Here is an 18,645-nt window from a genome sequence, read left to right as displayed (position 1 = left end):
TCAACCATAAATCCCAAGTAGCAAGCTCACTGTCCTGGTGTTATATTTGACACACAACTTTCCTTTGTTTCCTATATCCAATCGCCCACCTGCTCTTGTCACCTGCATCCTAAAAAATCTCCAGAATGCGACCTTTTCTCAAAACTTCAAAAACTCTTACTGTCGCTCTTATTCACTCTCGTCTGAACAACTACTGCAACTCTCTATTGATTGGTCTCCCCTCTAACCAAACTTTATCCTCTCCAATCCTTCCTAAATGCGGCAGACCCTGCGGTCGAATTTCTGTCCAGCTGCTTTGCCGATGCCTCTTCCCTGTGCCAGTCATTACACTGGTTGCCTATTCGCTACAGAATACAATGGAAACTCATCTCTCTCACCCACAAAGCTCTCCAGTTCTGCATCGCTCTATATCTCCTCTCTTATATCTATCACCCTACAAGTACCATCCTTTCTGAAACTGACCTAAGACTAACATCCTCCATAAATCCGAACCCAACACCTATATCTCCAAGACTTCTCCCCTACTTCACCAGTTCTCTGGAATGCACTACCCCAGACGATCCGACAGTTACCTAGCCCCATGTTTTTAAGTGTGCTTTAAAAACACATTTTTACACAAGCCTATCACCCCAACTCACCTAACTCTCCCCTGTTCCCTACCTCTAAACCTTATTCAGAATCTGCTCCCTCCTATTCCTCGGTCTCCACAACCTCCATGCGCACTAACTGTACCTGATAATTGCACTTGCACATACGGGCTGATGACCAGGTATGAAAACCCCTATTTATCAATCTCTGGACCTGAAATAACAAGCACTTTTCACCTATAGTGTCCCCCTATGTCCTTGTAGATTGTAAGCCTGCGGGCAGGGACCTCACTGCTCCTGTTAACTGTTCACTGTCTTACTTCGTATTAAATTTATTGTCTGTACATGTCACCACTTAATTGTAAAGTGCTGCGGAATATGTTGGCGCTACATAAATCAAATAATAATATTACCTGTTCCTGCCTGCGATGCCGTTCCAGGTGGCATCGCTCGCTCTCCCGGGGATCACGGGACATTATGTCATGTGATCCATGCGGCCAATCAGCGCTGGCTTCACTCTTCCTGCCTTCAGACAAATCCCATCGGAAGGAAGTGAGAGCTTCCCAGGAGAGCCAGTGCCGACACCGCTGGAATGGCGCCGGAGAGGTGAGTGTAAGTCTTATTATTTTACTGGAGCAAGCATTGGGATTGAGAAGGGGTTGTCAGAAGTGGTCAACCCCATTAACTTGGAAACTTTCTTTTTTTCTTTCTAGTCTGTACAACGTGAATCAGGAAGGTGCACATCAAACAGATCCAAATGACATGGGAGAGATGGATAGAAGGGATAACTAAGGGAAACTGAGTTTGCCTTTTATTATCACAAGTGAAAGGACTTAAAGAGATTGTCCACCCTTGGTGTCTACATAATATATTACAGAAATGCATTTCAGACTAAAAATCATTTTTGCGCTTGGGTGGCATTAAAAAAATTTTGCATCATTTGACTTTTACAGGCTCTGTGATCCCCTTTACAATCAAATTTCATGTGGTCTATAGTCATAAATCAGCTGAAAATAGCTCAGAAAAAAAGATAAGCGGGTAACAAAACTCTCCAGCTAGAAAGTCAGTACAAACTCGCTGATGAATTCTCAGTTAACTCATTGTGCAGCCATCAATAAACAATGCAGCACAGAGATTATAAGAGGCAAACTATGCAAAATTATTAATAAAAACCCATCTTCAAAAATTATTTTTAACTCCAAAAACATGAATTTAAGAAAAAAAAAAAAAAAAAAGAAAATTGTCCCCAAAGGTTGATAACCCAATTACCCGAACAAACAGGTGAACAAGAGAAGAGCCATCTTTTTCTAAAACCGAGGTGTGATTCTGATGTACAGCTGCTAATACTGTCCCATATATACTGTCAGGAAGCAGATTTTATCCAATACAGACTGAAATTTTGTTTAAAGCAAGCCACATTAAAGGCAGCAATACCCAAAGTAATGTTTCAGGAAACTTATCAAAAAATTAAATCTTAGCCCATAGTGAATTATGCTAGTCTCTTACCTCTACAGATCCTATCTTTCTGGACCGAGGCAAAGGAGATTTTCTGTGAATGTGAATAGGATCAGACACCATAGGTTTAAACATCACCAAGGCTCGATCAGGCTCATCCCTTTTGCACACGCCAGAATCCTCATCGCTGTCATTGCCATGAACCGGCTTCTTTGAACTTTCACTCTAAATTAAAACAGCCCAAAAACAAATGCCATATGTACTTACCACTTTTTTGGTGGAAGAAAAAAAAAATGTAAGTAAAACCTACCATACGTAAAGAAAACAAATAAAAACAAAAAAGAAAGTGTACATATTAACTATTGTGCATATGTCAGTGAATACAAGTACAACTTCTATACTCCTACAAAAAGGTAGAAAAAAAAATGAGTGATGGAACTTGTAAACGTAGCTAGTGTTATTTAAAAAAGGGGTTTAGCATGAATGTATAAAATCACCCCCCCGTCATGTAATTCAAACTGCAGCCATCCTTGTCATGTGACAGAATGAGCTGCAGTCTAAAACACTGCTTCTGAGACCTGTGCCTCAACTGGCAGAGCTGTATGGTAAGCACACAGAAGGGCTATGACAGGAGTAGAAATAAATCTTCTCAGCTGACTAAGCATGGAGGTGTAAGGCTGGAGTAAATCATTTGTGCTCAATCAGCCGAGTAAGATGGTTGTACATGTGCTTACAAGAAAGCTTATCTGCCGAGCATCATCACTCCATTTAGGGTCTATGGGATTGCTGAAGAGAGGCGCATACATCACTCCGCTATCTTTGGTAGTCCCATGGACAATGAATGGAGCAGTGGTACTTGTGCTCAACATATGCTCTACTCAGAAAGGGATCTGCAGAGCACTGTTCTCGGGAAGTCAAGAGTCACAGTATTTGGACTGCCAGCAATCAGTAAATTCTAAACTTGTTAAAAAACCCTTTGATTGCTCACTACTTTGCTTCGTTACCAATGCACATTGCGACACTATTCTATTAAAGACATTGATTGGATAGAATGAATCCTCAAAACCAAGGTCTATAAATAATCCACATAATGGTAACAACATGAATGGGTCTATTTATGTGGATTGTGTTGGGGGGCACAAGCATGTCTCCACAATAAAAGTGAACTCCCAGAACCTAGAGAAGGAAGTGTCTCCGGACCCTGAAGAGCAGGAGTTGCAAGCAGTAGATTCTGTAACTTCTAGTGTTGATTAAATCACAAGGTTATAAGAGTGTTGGCTGATTATTATTCTGTATTAGGAAAACTCTACTTTTGGGAGTCGCACTGAATTTGCAGAGTGTGATCCTTATAATGCTAAATCTTTGATACATAGATAAAAGCATCCTTAGGTAGTTTTCATGCGAGAGTAATATGTGCGCATTTCTGTGCCTGTGCTATCGAGAAGTCCTGGCTGGACCGTGGATCTAATGATACGAGCCGATGACTTCATAGATTCTCAGGATGGAACTTGCACCCAAACGAACAGTGCAGACATGCGCCCACAATACGCTCTTCTGACGATGGCCCTACTATGTAACGTGTGATAATGTATGAATGAAAAAATGGAAACAGAATTCCTCAAACCTGTTAAAATAAAAGGCAACAAACCTCTCGTGAAGCCGGCCTGTACCCAAATCCAGAAGGCAAATTTTTATCTTCTTCACAACCTTTAGCACCTGGACTGAAATGAAGCTCAACATGAAATCTGTCCTCCGATGACAAGTCCTGTTTAGGAAGAATAACACGTCACAGGGCAGTTCTGTACTTGTCTGCTCCATCTCGGTTCTGTGGAGGGGATGGTTGCTGGCTGCTACACATTAAGGATTCATAAAAACCTTAAAGTTACATTCCCACGCCTTTGGTGAGTTTTTGAGACTGCAGAACTTCTCCACCTTTTATTTAAAGGGAAGGTGCCACCAGTTTTCTTGTAGTTTGTTTTTTTGTGAAATTAAGCTTAAAATAGTAAATAAAATGTATTAATGCAATGTTTGCACTGCTTGCAAACATTTCTATATGAAAAATATTATATATTTTCTTACAAATATATAGATTGACCACTAGGGGGAGCATTTTCCGTTTTAGACCTCAAGCAGCTATAGTGAGACTTACCAGCTTTACTGTTAGCTGGAAAATCTGGGCAGTAACTGCTGACATCAGCATTTCCCTCCCCTTTTGGGTGGTCTAGTATCCCTGGGGCAGAATGAAGAGCAGCATCACAGGGCAGAGCCATTTTGTGTGTGACTGACCTGTGATCTGCTATCACCAGCAGTTTATAGTTTATGTGGTGTGTATGGAGCAGCATTGTCTGTGCAGAGCTGTCTGTGACTCATCCCTCAGTAAGATAAGAAGGAGCTCCAGGTCTGCAGTGAATGGCCAGGCATTGTGGAGGGAGGGGAGAGATACATTGTATCAGGTGTCACCTCTCTCTGCAGGCTGGGAATGAATGGAGCTCCTGTGATAGAGAGTAAGTGGAGCTGGGCAGAGAGCACTGGGCTATAATAAAATGGCTGCTAGTCACACCTACAGCAGTGAGTTGTGCAGCCCACAGAGGCGTGCCCAGCTCACTGCTAACACCTCTCCAATGTTATAGATAGGGTCAGCGCCGGTCTATTAGCTCCTATGTCCATGAGGTGCTGTATAATGACACTGTTAGTGCCCTGCTACTGCTGCAAAACCAAGATGTCAGCCCCCAGTTCCTTCTTTAAACACATAACACACGAAATCTGTTTCACATGCATTTAAAACTTGGTTATAGCAGCATGTTATGCTACATTACAGTGATTTATTAATGATCTACAAACACGGTACCTTACCTTTAAATTAAGTTATTTGCATTATTACATCGCGTTTGTGTGTTGTTTTTTTGTCATGCGTTTATATCACGTTGTGGACGCTGTGGGTTTTTTCTTGCGAGTGTGGAATGTCAAATAAAGTGGCTTTGTTTTTTATACTTTGTCATTTGCCAAAACTTTATTGACATACAGATTACACTGACTTGCTAAAGTATTCACCACCTCCCCCTTGGCATTTTTCATGTTTTGCTACCACACAACCTGGAATTTCACTGTTTTTTGAGGGTTTGAATCAGTTCATGTAAAGAACATGCCAACAACTCTGAACATTTGGTTTTCTTTTTATTGTGAAGCAAACAACAAATAGGATAAAACAACTGAAAACTTCATTGTGCATAACTATTCACCCCACTAATGTCACTACTTTGTAGAGCATCTTTTTGCAACAATTACAGCTGAAAGTCGCTTTGGATAAGTCACTATGAGCTTTCCACATATTGCCACTGAGATTTTTTGCCTTTTCCTCAAGGCAAAGCTGCTTCAGTTCCTTCAAGATAGATAGTTTCATCTGGTGAATCTTCAAGTCTGACCACAGATTTTTAATTTGATTAAGGTCTGGGCTTTTATCTAGACCACTCCAAAACATTTACACATTTCCCCTTAAACCACTCGAGTGTTGCTTTAGCAGAATGCCTTGGGTCATTGTTTTGTTGGAAGCTGAACTTCTGTCCCAATCTCAAATCACTGAAACAGGTTTTGCTCAAGAATATCCCTGTATTTCACACGAACCATCTTCCCCTCGACTCAGACCAATATTCCCTGTCGCATCATGCTCCCACCACGTTTCACTGTTAGGATGGTGTTCTTGGGGTGATTAGCGGTGTTGGTTTGACGCCAGACATAGCGTTTATCTTGGTTCCCAAAAGTTAAATTTTGGTCTGACCACAGCACCTTCCTCCATTCATTTGGGGAGGCTCTCACATGTCTTTTGGCAAACTTGAAACGAGAATTACAATTTTTGTGTGTAACTAAAGGCTTTTTCCTGCCCACTCTTCCATAAAGGCCACCTCTATGGAGTGTACAGCTTATTGTGGCCGTATGGACAGATACTCTAATCTCTGATTGAGAACTCTGCAGCTCCTTCAGGGTTACCTTTGGTCTCTTTGCTGCCTCTCTGAATAATGCCCTCCTTGCCCGGGCTGAGAGATTTGGTGGGCAGCCCTGACTTGGCAGGTTTGTTGTGGTACCACGGTTTTTTTTTTTTTTTTAACCCAACCTTGATTTGTACTTCCAGCGAGTTTGTCTCTGACTTGTTTTGACTTCATAGTGTGGTTTGGTTAGTGGTGCCTCTTGCTTACTGGTGCTGCAGCCTCTGTGGCCTTTCAGGAAAGGGGTGTATATGTAGTGTTTAAACACAGGTTGTAATGTAACAAAATAGGTAAAAATCCAAGGGGGTGACTACTTTCGCCACTCACTGTACATATGCTACCTGAGGATTTTTGGCACCTAATTCAAGTATATGAGGACATTTCGCACAGGATACTCAGCTTCCCGCAAGAGAAATTGACCTGCTGCAGATTTGAAACACCCCAACCGTCAGGTCAGTTTATGTTGTGCTAAAAAGAAGCACAGGGGCCATGAGGTTTCTATAAATCCCATCCACTTGGCTAGAACTGGACAACGCTGCATTTTTGCCGTAGCAAAAGTACACTGTCAAAAAGGCACCAAAAACTCATCGTGAGAACACAGCCTAAAAGGGAACAGATTGAGTTTCCTGGTTCTTAAATGTTGGTACCACCACATGGTCCGTTCCCTACAGCCCTGCATACATACTGCATCAATTTATATAAAAAAAATTAATAAATAATAGGTTACATAGTTTAAAAAAAAAACACCTAAGTCCATCGAGTTTAATGTGTTGCGGATCACTCAGGACAATCCATACTCCTACTTGAGCTCCTTAGACTCCTCCAAACCACACTCGCCTGCAGCTTCTACTTCCAGACTCCTCAGAAAAGGCAGATAGTGTGTATGGAGCTAGACAAAATGAAGAAAACTACAGCCAACTGAATGTGTACCTCGACAAGTAGTGTGAAAGGGTGCCACACAACAATCCGGCTACACCATGATTTGCCCCTTTAATCGTCTGATAAGGGTAATCACATATACAAAAACGTGAGCAATGTATCTGGCGAGAGTGGACATCACACAGTCCTTGACTAGCGGTAGTGATCTTGTAATATACATGGTGGAACGGCCGTGCAGGAGAACACCACTCACATTGAGGGGGGCTTGAATAAACGCATATTTAATATTAGGCATGTTATTAGGAATCTGTGTGCACTAACAATTTACCTTAGAATGGGGTGACTAGCAGGATTAGTGGGATCTTTAGTGATCAGATAGGGCACTTGTTTTCCAGATTTAGGGTTCTTTGTAGAGTTAAATATTCTGGATTTGTAGTTGTGATTGTATGGCGCTGAAGGAAACAAATGAGTCTCCAGAAGGAGTACACTGAATGCTATTAGACAGCGGGGATTTAATCAGCTCACTGGGACTGGTTTCAATATTAGAAAGTCTTCATCTATACAAGGACATGCTGGAATTCAGTTGTCAGACTTCTATAAGAAGGATATGTGGAGTGTAGCAGGTGGTGTTCTTGTGCTGCCGCTTTCCATCTCTCATTCTCTTATTCTGATGAAGGGAAAACCCAAAACGCGTAGGCCATTTTGTTCCATTTGTTCTTTTTCATAGAAGTGAATAAATAGTTTTATATACAAATTGCCTCCACACGGAGAAACTTTAGCCCTTAGACCTAAATAGTTTTATCACACTGGAGATCGGTAGGCACTAGCTTCCTCTGTTCATCACTACCGGGGATCCAGAGATCTAGGACATCGGTCCAGGAGGTGGGGGGGCAGTGGATACGTTTCCTCACAACAACAAGTGCATGCGGTGATCGCACCACTTAATGACACACATTCACTTGGCTGCTGCTCCTTCACTTCGCCTAGCCCTACATATATGATCCGTGCACATTTCTCATGTTATATGGTAATGAGCGTCGTGCCGTCCGATGGGCAGTTATGGGCCGCCCTCAGCACCTGCTGTAAGCCCGATATCCTATCAATCACTGGCATAATTCCTGGGCTGACTCCTTCACCACAGGCAGCGAGGCTGGGTGAGCAGGTGCCGGGGTCAGTCTGCTCCGGACCATGGGGCCGCCTAGCTCTCATTACCATATAACAAGCCAGATGTATGAAGATCATTTATGCAGGGCTGTAAGGAATGGATCTGTAGGACCCCAATGAAGTGTCACATAGCAGGGTGGCCGCTGATTAGAACTGGGAATCCTGATGCCAGGATCGGTATCGGGCCATGCTGCAGCTTCTTCTGTGCAGAAATCAGATCATCTTACATGAAGGTAAGAACTATACCTCCATCTTGGCTACAGCTAATGCTCATTTGAAAGCTTTTGATGCAATTTCTGAATTTTTTATCACATCCAACACGTACAGGTTTTTTTTAACCAATTAATTGACAGAAAGGATCAGTCACTGCAGAAGCCCTTAGCCAATTGTCATACATCAACTACACCATCACTCACCGGTCTCCTTAATTGCTCAATGCCATTTATCATCCTATAATTATCGAGCCGTTTTTGGATGGTGACTGGTTTTGCCACTGCTACCACTCGGAGAGGGGCTTGGTAACGTGGGCCTACTGTCACTGTACAGCCCCATTTCTTACATGGATCATTAGGTCTTTCCTGCATATATCAGTACTTATTTTTCTTTTTTTTTTTCTTGTAAGAGCCTCCTTTTTTAAAATTTGCACTAGCACCACCCTTGCCACGGGCGGTGCATGCTCAGAGTCAGTGGAAACTATTGAGATCCCCGCTAGTCATTGAGCCGTGATCCCAATCTGCACCTGCGCCATTTTGCTGGAGAACGCGGGGACGTGAATGTGCGCAGACAGCGCTAGTGTGAAATTTAAAGAAGGAGGCTCATACAAATGCGGATGGGCCGGGCAGTGCGAAGACCCTACCCAAAGTCCTGCCCCGATGCATGAAGAGGACACTGCACCACAACTTCTAAAGGTGAATTAAACAAGAACCAGGCTACGGATTATTTCACTACAGATATCCATTAAACAAGTAGATCAGGCCATCACGGCCATACCAAGGGCTGTGGAGTCGGTAAGCCAAACCTCCGACTCCTCAGTTTCCATGACACGGAGTCTGACTCCACAGCCCAGGCCATGCCTTTACTTAAATCGTGCTGACAGGTTCTCTTTAAGGATCACTTCAGTATACTGGCTTTAACTATGAAAAGCTACCCATTGACACTGTTTCTATCCACATTCAAGCTAGTAAATTGGATTTTGGACACTTAGAGTCACCTTGTTTGGGTCTTCATAGAGCATAATCACGATCTGCGTCATGTAGTTTAGTTCATTTACAAAGTTCAAGTAATCCATCGCCCTTTTCCACTGCTCATCCTTCGATTCCTAGAACACAGCATGAGGTGACATTAGGATAGTGACTTCCTGATGGCTTATCATGGACATTGCCTGGTGGACACACAAGCTGAGCTTTACCACTGTTGCAGCTCCTTCACCCAGCCATAGAACTACATGATCAAAGTCCGACTACAGATACCACTTGGAGAAAACAACTAAACAGAGTTCACTTTTAACCTTGTCCATAGGAGTTCAGAGAGATCATACTCATATAGAACTGTACTGTACGTATATACAATGTAGTACTATCGTCATTGAAAAGTAATTTTGACTTTTCACCACTAGATGGCGACTCCTCACCACAGAAACCATCTCCTTCACTTGGGTCTCTTCTACTGCGGTAGGTGTCAGCATTAATTTATGGGACATATATGTGTAACACTGCATTCGCTGGCCCATGCTGCAAAATAAATACCAGTATTTCGATACTTTTCATTAATTCGCAGTCATTTTTCTTTTTATTTAATTTTTTCCTCCTACCCATCAAAGAATCATAACTGTATTTTTCCATCGAAGTATGCGAATGATTGTTTTGTGGGACGAGTTGTAGTTTTGAATGAGACCAATGATTTTATATCATATGATGCACTGAAACATGGGGGGGGGGGGGGGGTAAATGTTGCAGGTTTTTAGAACATTCGCTTGTTATATGGGCGAGAACTATTATGGCAATACCAAATTTAAAAGAGATTTTTGGTTTTAGAGCTTAAAAAAAAACACTGCAGAGAAAAAAAGGTTTTAGATTTTGTTTGGGGGGGATGTTAGGTTTTTTATGTTAAAGACAGAAAATAGGGATTCTACCATTTACATTTCGTTCCCCCACCCTTGACTCCTCATTCGCTGTGGATAACCATTTTGATATTTTTATTATGCTTGGACGACAATTAAGTATGTGACAATACTAAACACATTCGTTTTTATGGGGGAAAGGGGGGAAGTCACTTTTGTGGCCAGCAGTTAAGACATTAATGTCTGGGTGCGGAGGTATCTAGAGGGCACACCAAATTTACACCGTTATTCAAGCTGTACGCTGATTTCTATACATGGTATGTAAGTGTCAGAGCTTCAGATTTGTCCCATGAAAAGATATAATGAAATACTGACAATTATGTGATCGGTGTACACACTTGTGATATGCTGTAATATATATAAAAAACACAACACATTTTTTTTTAGTTACTGATCCCTGGCTGCCATAACCGCACATTTGCACACCGCGGAAGAGATGGATAACCACGAGTTTCAACCTCTAAAATGATACTGCAAATTGGAGCTCGCTCCGACCACATCAGTTCCTCTCACTTACCCGCTCTATACATTGAATGCACATACACACTGTACATTTATGGCAGGGGTTAAACTACATATAATAATGAATACTACTAATTTACTTATGAAGGGCATTCGGTTTTACATTTACCTTACAATTTATCAATGATTGAGAATATACTACAAGCAAAGCCCCCTTGGGTGGGCCGCAGATCAGTCACACAGATGTAGCACAGGAAGTAATGCTACTTACGTCACAGAGAGAGCCAAAACGAAGGATGGAGAGCAGCGAGTGCACGTGACTCTCACTGGTAAAGTACAGTCGTGTGCGCACATGGCGTTCCGGAGACATCACTCCTCGGGAGTATCTAACAACAAAAACGGGGGAGATGAGAGGTGCAGACCCTAAAAACATTCTCTGTGTTAGGGCAAGTAGCTTATACAACAGGACAAGGCACATTCAAGACCTGTGGCTCAATGCCGATGTGTTGTCCATGATGAGGTCACTTCACTTGGCCACTGTGCTTAAGGGGGGCCTAAAAAATGTGACGTCAACATGGACGACAAGGTGTTAATATGAAACACAGGGTGGGGTCTGTAGTCGGTGTGGAGCTGTATGACCTGTAGTTTTGGCAAAATTGTTCAATGCCACGGTTTTCTTTAGCGTCTCCTAAGGAAATGTACAAACACCGTCTTATGCAGCCTCCGAGTTTTTCCAGGTCACGCTGCTTCAAGAAAACTCCAGCAGCCGGTTTCCCGGAGCAGACTTGGTGGTTTTGCCATGGTTCTTGTGGGGACTAATAGAGAAAGCTTCCTGACACATGAGCACGTCTTTTAGCCACTTACACGTTTCCGAATCCTGAAGCAGATAAGACGTGCTGTAAGATGGTACATGACGCACAGCACTGTCGTTTTGACATTGCCGTGCATTATTTCCATTTTAAGGGGCGCTTTTTGGGCACAATCCACCTGAAAAAAATGTTGTGTGCACATACCCTAACTCTTGCCTTTTATTATCTGGACATTGGAATACTTTCGAAACCATGCAATGCTAGGGAAAGCGACTAAGTACTACAACTATGACGGCAGATACAGATTTAAGAGGGGACATCACATTGCCTTATGTCCTTTTAATGCCTCATTCATTCCACACTAACTGAAGGGGGGAAAAAAAGAAAATAAACATTACGGAAATGTAATGCAGAGGGTTAGTGGGGTTTTAAAAAAAATCTGCAAACTTGAGAAATCAAGCAGCTTGCAAAAGCAAAGGGTGAATAAGATTTTCTATAATCTGACACAACATGTGGTGCAGTGTGCAAAGGAGGAGGATAGGGAGATAAGTGCTGATAGCATTGCCATGTATGAGGATACGATCTCGGTACATGGCTGGGCTGAGCGGGGAGGGTTCAGGTCATATCCCATGAAGCTGCTATTAATATAGGATATGTTTCTGGGGGCCAATCACAGGCAGTCATTATCAAAAGAGAACTACAAATATATACAGGTCCTTCTCAAAAAATTAGCATATAGTGTTAAATTTCATTATTTACCATAATGTAATGATTACAATTAAACTTTCATATATTATAGATTCATTATCCACCAACTGAAATTTGTCAGGTCTTTTATTGTTTTAATACTGATGATTTTGGCCTACAACTCCTGAAAACCCAAAAAACCTGTCTCAATAAATTAGCATATTTCACCCTTCCAATCAAATAAAAGTGTTTTTTAATAACAAACAAAAAACCCATCAAATAATAATGTTCAGTTATGCACTCAATACTTGGTCGGGAATCCTTTGGCAGAAATGACTGCTTCAATGCGGCGTGGCATGGAGGCAATCAGCCTGTGACACTGCTGAGATGTTATGGAGGCCCAGGATGCTTCAATAGCGGCCTTAAGCTCATCCAGAGTGTTGGGTCTTGCGTCTCTCAACTTTCTCTTCACAATATCCCACAGATTCTCTATGGGGTTCAGGTCAGGAGAGTTGGCAGGCCAATTGAGCACAGTAATACCATGGTCAGTAAACCATTTACCAGTGGTTTTGGCACTGTGAGCAGGTGCCAGGAAGCATGAAGTGCTCCAAAATCTCCTGATAGCTAGCTGCATTGACCCTGCCCTTGATGAAACACAGTGGACCAACACCAGCAGCTGACATGGCACCCCACACCATCACTGACTGGGTACTTGACACTGGACTTCAGGCATTTTGGCATTTCCTTCTCCCCAGTCTTCCTCCAGACTCTGGCACCTTGATTTCCGAATGACATGCAAAATTTGCTTTCATCAGAAAAAAGTACTTGGGACCACTTAGCAACAGTCCAGTGCTGCTTCTCTGTAGCCCAGGTCAGGCGCTTCTGCCGCTCTTTATGGTTCAAAAGTGGCTTTACCTGGGGAATGCGGCACCTGTAGCCCATTTCCTGCACACGCCTGTGCACGGTGGCTCTGGATGTTTCCACACCAGACTCAGTCCACTGCTTCCTCAGGTTCCCCAAGGTCTGGAATCGGTCCTTCTCCACAATCTTCCTCAGGGTCCGGTCACTTCTTCTCGTTGTACAGCGTTTTCTGCCACATTGTTTCCTTCCAACAGACTTAACATTGAGGTGCCTTGATACAGCACTCTGGGAACAGCCTATTTGTTGAGAAATTTCTTTCTGGGTCTTACCCTCTTGCTTGAGGGTGTCAATGATGGCCTTCTTGACATCTGTCAGGTCGCTAGTCTTACCCATGATGGGGGTTTTGAGTAATGAACCAGGCAGGGAGTTTTTAAAAGCCTCAGGTATCTTTTGCATGTGTTTAGAGTTAATTAGTTGATTCAGAAGATTAGGGTAATAGGTCGTTTAGAGAACCTTTTCTTGATATGCTAATTTATTGAGACAGGTTTTTTGGGTTATCAGGAGTTGTAGGCCAAAATCATCAGTATTAAAACAATAAAAGACCTGACAAATTTCAGTTGGTGGATAATGAATCTATAATATATGAAAGTTTAATTGTAATCATTACATTATGGTAAATAATGAAATTTAACACTATATGCTAATTTTTTGAGAAGGACCTGTATAATTGTGGGCATGTGAGCGGTCGTACAGCAGGAGAGCTCCGGGGACACAGGCCTGCAGAAGACTGCACTGGGCCCCTGCGATCCGGTACCTATAAGAGCTGAGGAATATTCCCTGCACCCCCTGACGAAAACTGAGGGGGGGGGGGGGGGAAGGTAGATTCACTGGTGACCAATGTAAAAAAAAACTCCAAGGAAATTCTTTTGATAGCCGTCTATATTCCTTCTCCCTATAATAATTCCGTGATGAAGGTGACAGCGGTATTTATTGATCGAATACCAGCTGACCTTGTTCTCATTATTGGATATTTTAGTAACATTATTCATCCACATTGGGAGAGGAGTAAACCAAATCAGGCTGCAGACTTCTAGGTCCCAGTTTAGTGAATTACTATTGCAAAGGTCATTGACAGACCTATGGCGTGTTAAATATCCCAAAAAAAGGGAAATCTCCTGTTAGTCTAAGGGTACCGTCTCACAGTGGCACTTTTGTCGCTACGACGGTACGATCCGTGACGTTCCAGCGATATACATACGATCTCGCTGTGTCTGACACGCAGCAGCGATCAGGGACCCCGCTGAGAATCGTACGTCGTAGCAGATCGTTTGAAACTTTATTTCGTCGCTGGATCTCCCGCTGTCATCGCTGGATCGGTGTGTGTGACAGCGATCCAGCGATGTGTTTGCTTGTAACCAGGGTAAACATCGGGTTACTAAGCGCAGGGCCGCGCTTAGTAACCCGATGTTTACCCTGGTTACCATTGTAAATGTAAAAAAAAAAAACACTACATACTCACCTTCTGATGTCTGTCACGTCCCTCGCCGTCAGCTTCCCGCACTGACTGTGAGTGCCGGCCGTAAAGTAAAAGCAGAGCACAGCGGTGACGTCACCGCTGTGCTGTGCTTTACGGCCGGCACTGACAGTCAGTGCGGGAAGCTGACGGCGAGGGACGTGACAGTCACCGGAATGTGAGTATGTAGTGTTTTTGGTTTTTTTACATTTACAATGGTAACCAGGGTAAACATCGGGTTACTAAGCGCGGCCCTGCGCTTAGTAACCCGATGTTTACCCTGGTTACCCGGGGACTTCGGCATCGTTGGTCGCTGGAGAGCTGTCTGTGTGACAGCTCTCCAGCGACCACACAACAACTTACCAACGATCACGGCCAGGTCGTATCGCTGGTCGTGATCGTTGGTAAATCGTTTAGTGTAACGGTACCTTTAGTCTCATGAAACACCATCAGATATGAATTTGATCTTAGGCTCAGAACATAGTCTTCCTCTTGTAGTCTCCGTGAAGTATCTGCCTAGAGTCTTCTCCGGCCATTCGCCTCTAGCGACGTCCCTACGTATGTTACCTATAACATCTCTGGTTTTACGGGCAGTGAATCCTTCTGGATCCAAATCATACATTATGATCTGGCATCATCCACTCTTAAATATTATTTTCAGGAAAACAATAACTCAGCTTTGTGTAACATTACGTGAGATGCCATGAAGGCATGCTTAAGAGGGGTACTGATTCAGACTATTAGTGGATCGAAACCCAACACCAGACAGTTCGGGGAATTCCTCCAAGATGGTGTTAAAATACAGAGGAACAGTTTGTTTTAATTGGAACAGTGGGGGGATTTGCCAAGTTGGAAGGAGGCGCAAAGGCACACAATGTGCATGTGAGCAAAAAAGGCAAGAATAAAAGCACGTTTTGTCATCAACAGGTTTTTTTTCTAAGGGGGAAACACCAAGGTAACTTACCAGTAGCCAGTTTTTCCAGAACCCATGACGGCACACCTGAGAGAGGGGATCCGCCCAGTTAGGACAGGAAACCCTACTGAAAATAAAAGGGTGGTACCTCTCCCTCGCTTCAGTTGGTTTTCAGAGCATGAGAGGCCCCTCCTGGTTAGTACACATGGCAAATCCATCACCACATCATATGAACTAAAAACACCCAAAACTATAGTGCACACCGAAAAGGTGATAAAGGGGGGGGGGAATATACAGGTGCCGTCATGGGTTCCGGAAAAACCGGCTACCGGTAAGTAACCTTGGTGTTTGCCCTTCCCCCATGACGGCACACCTGAGAGACTTTTGTAGAATGAAACCTTAGGGAGGGACCACCGCTTGAAGTACCCTTCTACCAAAGGTTAGGTCAGCAGAGGAGGAAAGGTCTAGCCGGTAGCATTTGAAAAAGGTTGAGGGTGAGGACCAGGTAGCGGCCTTGCAAATTTGGTCAATCGATACCTCAGCTTTCTTTGCCCAGGAGGTAGCCACGGCTCTGGTGGAGTGAGCCTTGATGCCATCAGGAAAACGGAGTGTCACTCGCAGAATAGGATAGACTAATGGCCTCCCTGATGCATTTAGCAATGGTACTTTTGCTACCCCACACCCTTTTTTTACTACCCTGAAAGGCTACAAATAGGGTTTGGTCTTTCCTCCAGTGACTAGTCAAGGTCATGTATTGTAACATAGATCTTCTTACATCTAACATATGGAACTTTTGTTCCCCAGGATTTTTTAGGATTATTACAAAACGATGGTAAAGTAATCTCCTGACTCCTATGGAATTTTAGGACCACCTTGGGGAGATACGCCGGGTCTGGTCTTCGAATTATCCTGTCGTCAAAAACCTGAGTATAAGGAGGGCATATCGACAGAGCTTGTAAATCACCTACCCTACTGGCCGATGTTAGGGCTACCAGTAGGACTGCTGATGCTGCTGCTGATGTGACGGCGGCTGCTGCTCCTGTTGCCCCACTTCCATGATGAAGCTTTTGGGCATGAGCGCGTATTCTGTGGTCATGCCCCCTTTTATGGGGGATCTACTGCACTCCCCGCCTCCTCCGATGCCCAATGGTGGCCCCTCCCCTCTGCCGCGCCGCTGGAGTCCTTTTCCACTGGCCGGCGTTTTTTTCATGGATGCCGCCATCTTGGATCTGACACCCGTCGACGCCGGCAGAGAGAGGAGGGCGGCGTGGCAGCCACGGAAGGAGCCCGGCCATCCGACCGTGCTGAACGGACACCCGCTTGGACGCAGAACCCCGGAGGACCTGCGGACGGTGCATCCAGAACCCGAACACCGACGCACAGGCGCTGCCTGTTCTTCCACGCCGGGACGGGTACTGGGTAAGTGGAAACTTCTCCGCCGTGTTCAGCACGAGGGTCCCTGTCAGGACAGAAAACCCAACTGAAGCGACACAGGTACCGCCCTTTTATTTTCAGTAGGGTTTCCTGTCCTGACTGGGCGGATCCCCTCTCTCAGGTGTGCCATTATGGGGGAAGGGAAAAAAGTGGGACACTTACTACCAGTGATTGAAAATGCTCAAGCTCCTACTTTATAGGGGCCTTAAGGGAAAAAGTGGGTATGGCAAGAAATCTGACCAGATACAAAACATCTTGTCAGAATTCTACCAGGATTTTTATAGGACCAAGCTTCTTTTAGAAATAGAACAGATTTTGACATACTTGAATGAGGTGGATCTCCCCAGACCTTCAGAGGCTGACAGTAATTGCTTAAATAGTCCTCTCCAACTCAAAGAATTACAGCTTGCAGAGGCCTCTATGGAAAAAAAAAAGTCTCCAGGCTAGGATGGGTTCCCTAAAGAGATCTATTAGAAATGTGAGGATATACTGCTACAGCATTTACTACCCGGAACAATGCAAGAAGCAGTAATATCACTTATACCTAAACCGGGTAAGGACCGACTTCTCCCCGACTTATCGTATTACAAAGAGCATCAGGAAAGTACTGGCCATCAGACTCGCCAAGGTTATTTCCAGTGTGGTGCATATTGACCAGTCAGGTTTCATGTCTGCTAGATCCATAGATGTTAACACTCGCCAAGTACACCTTCAAGGGAATCAGTCAGGTCATTTCTGTGTAGTATTTTATGGCAGGGGGGGCATGTACAGGAATAAAAGTTTAAAAGTTACATATCCTGAAAGGGCTGCCCAAGCTCTATTTCAGGATACTACACAAAGATGGCCTGACTGACAGATTACTTTTACTCTTCAGCGACCAGTGGAAAATGCAGAGACTACAGTCATATGCTCATTGGACGCGGCCAAGGCTGTAACTATTGAATGGGAGTTCCTGTGGGTAGTCCTAGTGAAGCTTGGTATGGCCCCGTTTTCATCTTGTGGATAAAGCTGCTGTATGGGAGGCCTTAGATAGATTATGGGTTAACTGACAGCTTTCCCCCACTTTTGGACTTGGTAGACGCACCAGACAGGGTTGCCCGCTGTCTCCCCTGCTCTTTGCACTATTAAGCCTCTTGCCGCAATCACTAGGAATCATCCTGGTACCGAGGGTTTCTGTAGAGGGACTGTAGAGGTGAAGGTGGCGCTTTATACTGATTATGCATTATTGTTTTTTGCAGAGGTCTCCACCTACTCGTGGCAATGGAGACTATTGAGAGATTTGGGAGATGTTCGGGTTTAGTGATTACTTGGAGTACATCAGTCTGCTTCCATTGGATAATGGTGGCACTGTTCCTTTTTATGCTTATTAGGGATTACGAGTAGTCTCTGAGTTTAAATATATGGGCATTAATATAACAACGCAAATAAACGACTATGAAAGATTAAATTTAACCTCAATTTTTACAAAAGTCAATCATAAAATGCAGAACTGGTCTAAATCGCTATTGTCTGTGTTGGGTCACACGAATTTAGTTAAAAAGATGTGGATGTCTCTACTGCTATACGCCTTACACAATTTCCCTACTTGAATACCCTAGAGATAATTTTATAAACTAATCTCCTGTACAGGGAACTAATTTGGGGCAAGCAAACTGTCTCAGTGTTTGGTAGTTAGCACCAGACAGCAAATGTCCGGTACGAACGCTGAACACGTGGCTCAAGTTCGCCCATCTCTAAAAGAGACAAAAGAGATGGTGGCCTGGCAGTTCCAAATCTGTGGGT

General features: G+C 43.7%; 1 protein-coding gene across 9 annotated transcripts in view; it reads right to left on the bottom strand.

The window, feature by feature from the left end:
* Window positions 1–18,645, bottom strand: part of PPIP5K2 (diphosphoinositol pentakisphosphate kinase 2) — a 132,001-nt gene that overhangs the window by 34,801 nt on the left and 78,555 nt on the right. For all 9 annotated transcript variants that reach the window (XM_077289823.1, XM_077289840.1, XM_077289850.1 and 6 more), the window contains 4 exons: window positions 10,918–11,032; window positions 9,276–9,383; window positions 3,691–3,807; window positions 2,094–2,267 (listed from right to left, as the gene is read on the bottom strand). In XM_077289823.1, the coding sequence (XP_077145938.1) occupies window positions 2,094–2,267; window positions 3,691–3,807; window positions 9,276–9,383; window positions 10,918–11,032 (514 nt within the window). The remainder of the gene's footprint in view (window positions 1–2,093; window positions 2,268–3,690; window positions 3,808–9,275; window positions 9,384–10,917; window positions 11,033–18,645) is intronic.

Source organism: Ranitomeya variabilis, chromosome 1 (assembly GCF_051348905.1).
Source record: "Ranitomeya variabilis isolate aRanVar5 chromosome 1, aRanVar5.hap1, whole genome shotgun sequence".
NCBI classification, from domain to species: Eukaryota; Metazoa; Chordata; class Amphibia; order Anura; family Dendrobatidae; genus Ranitomeya; species Ranitomeya variabilis.
This window is presented reverse-complemented; position numbering and strand designations above follow the sequence as displayed.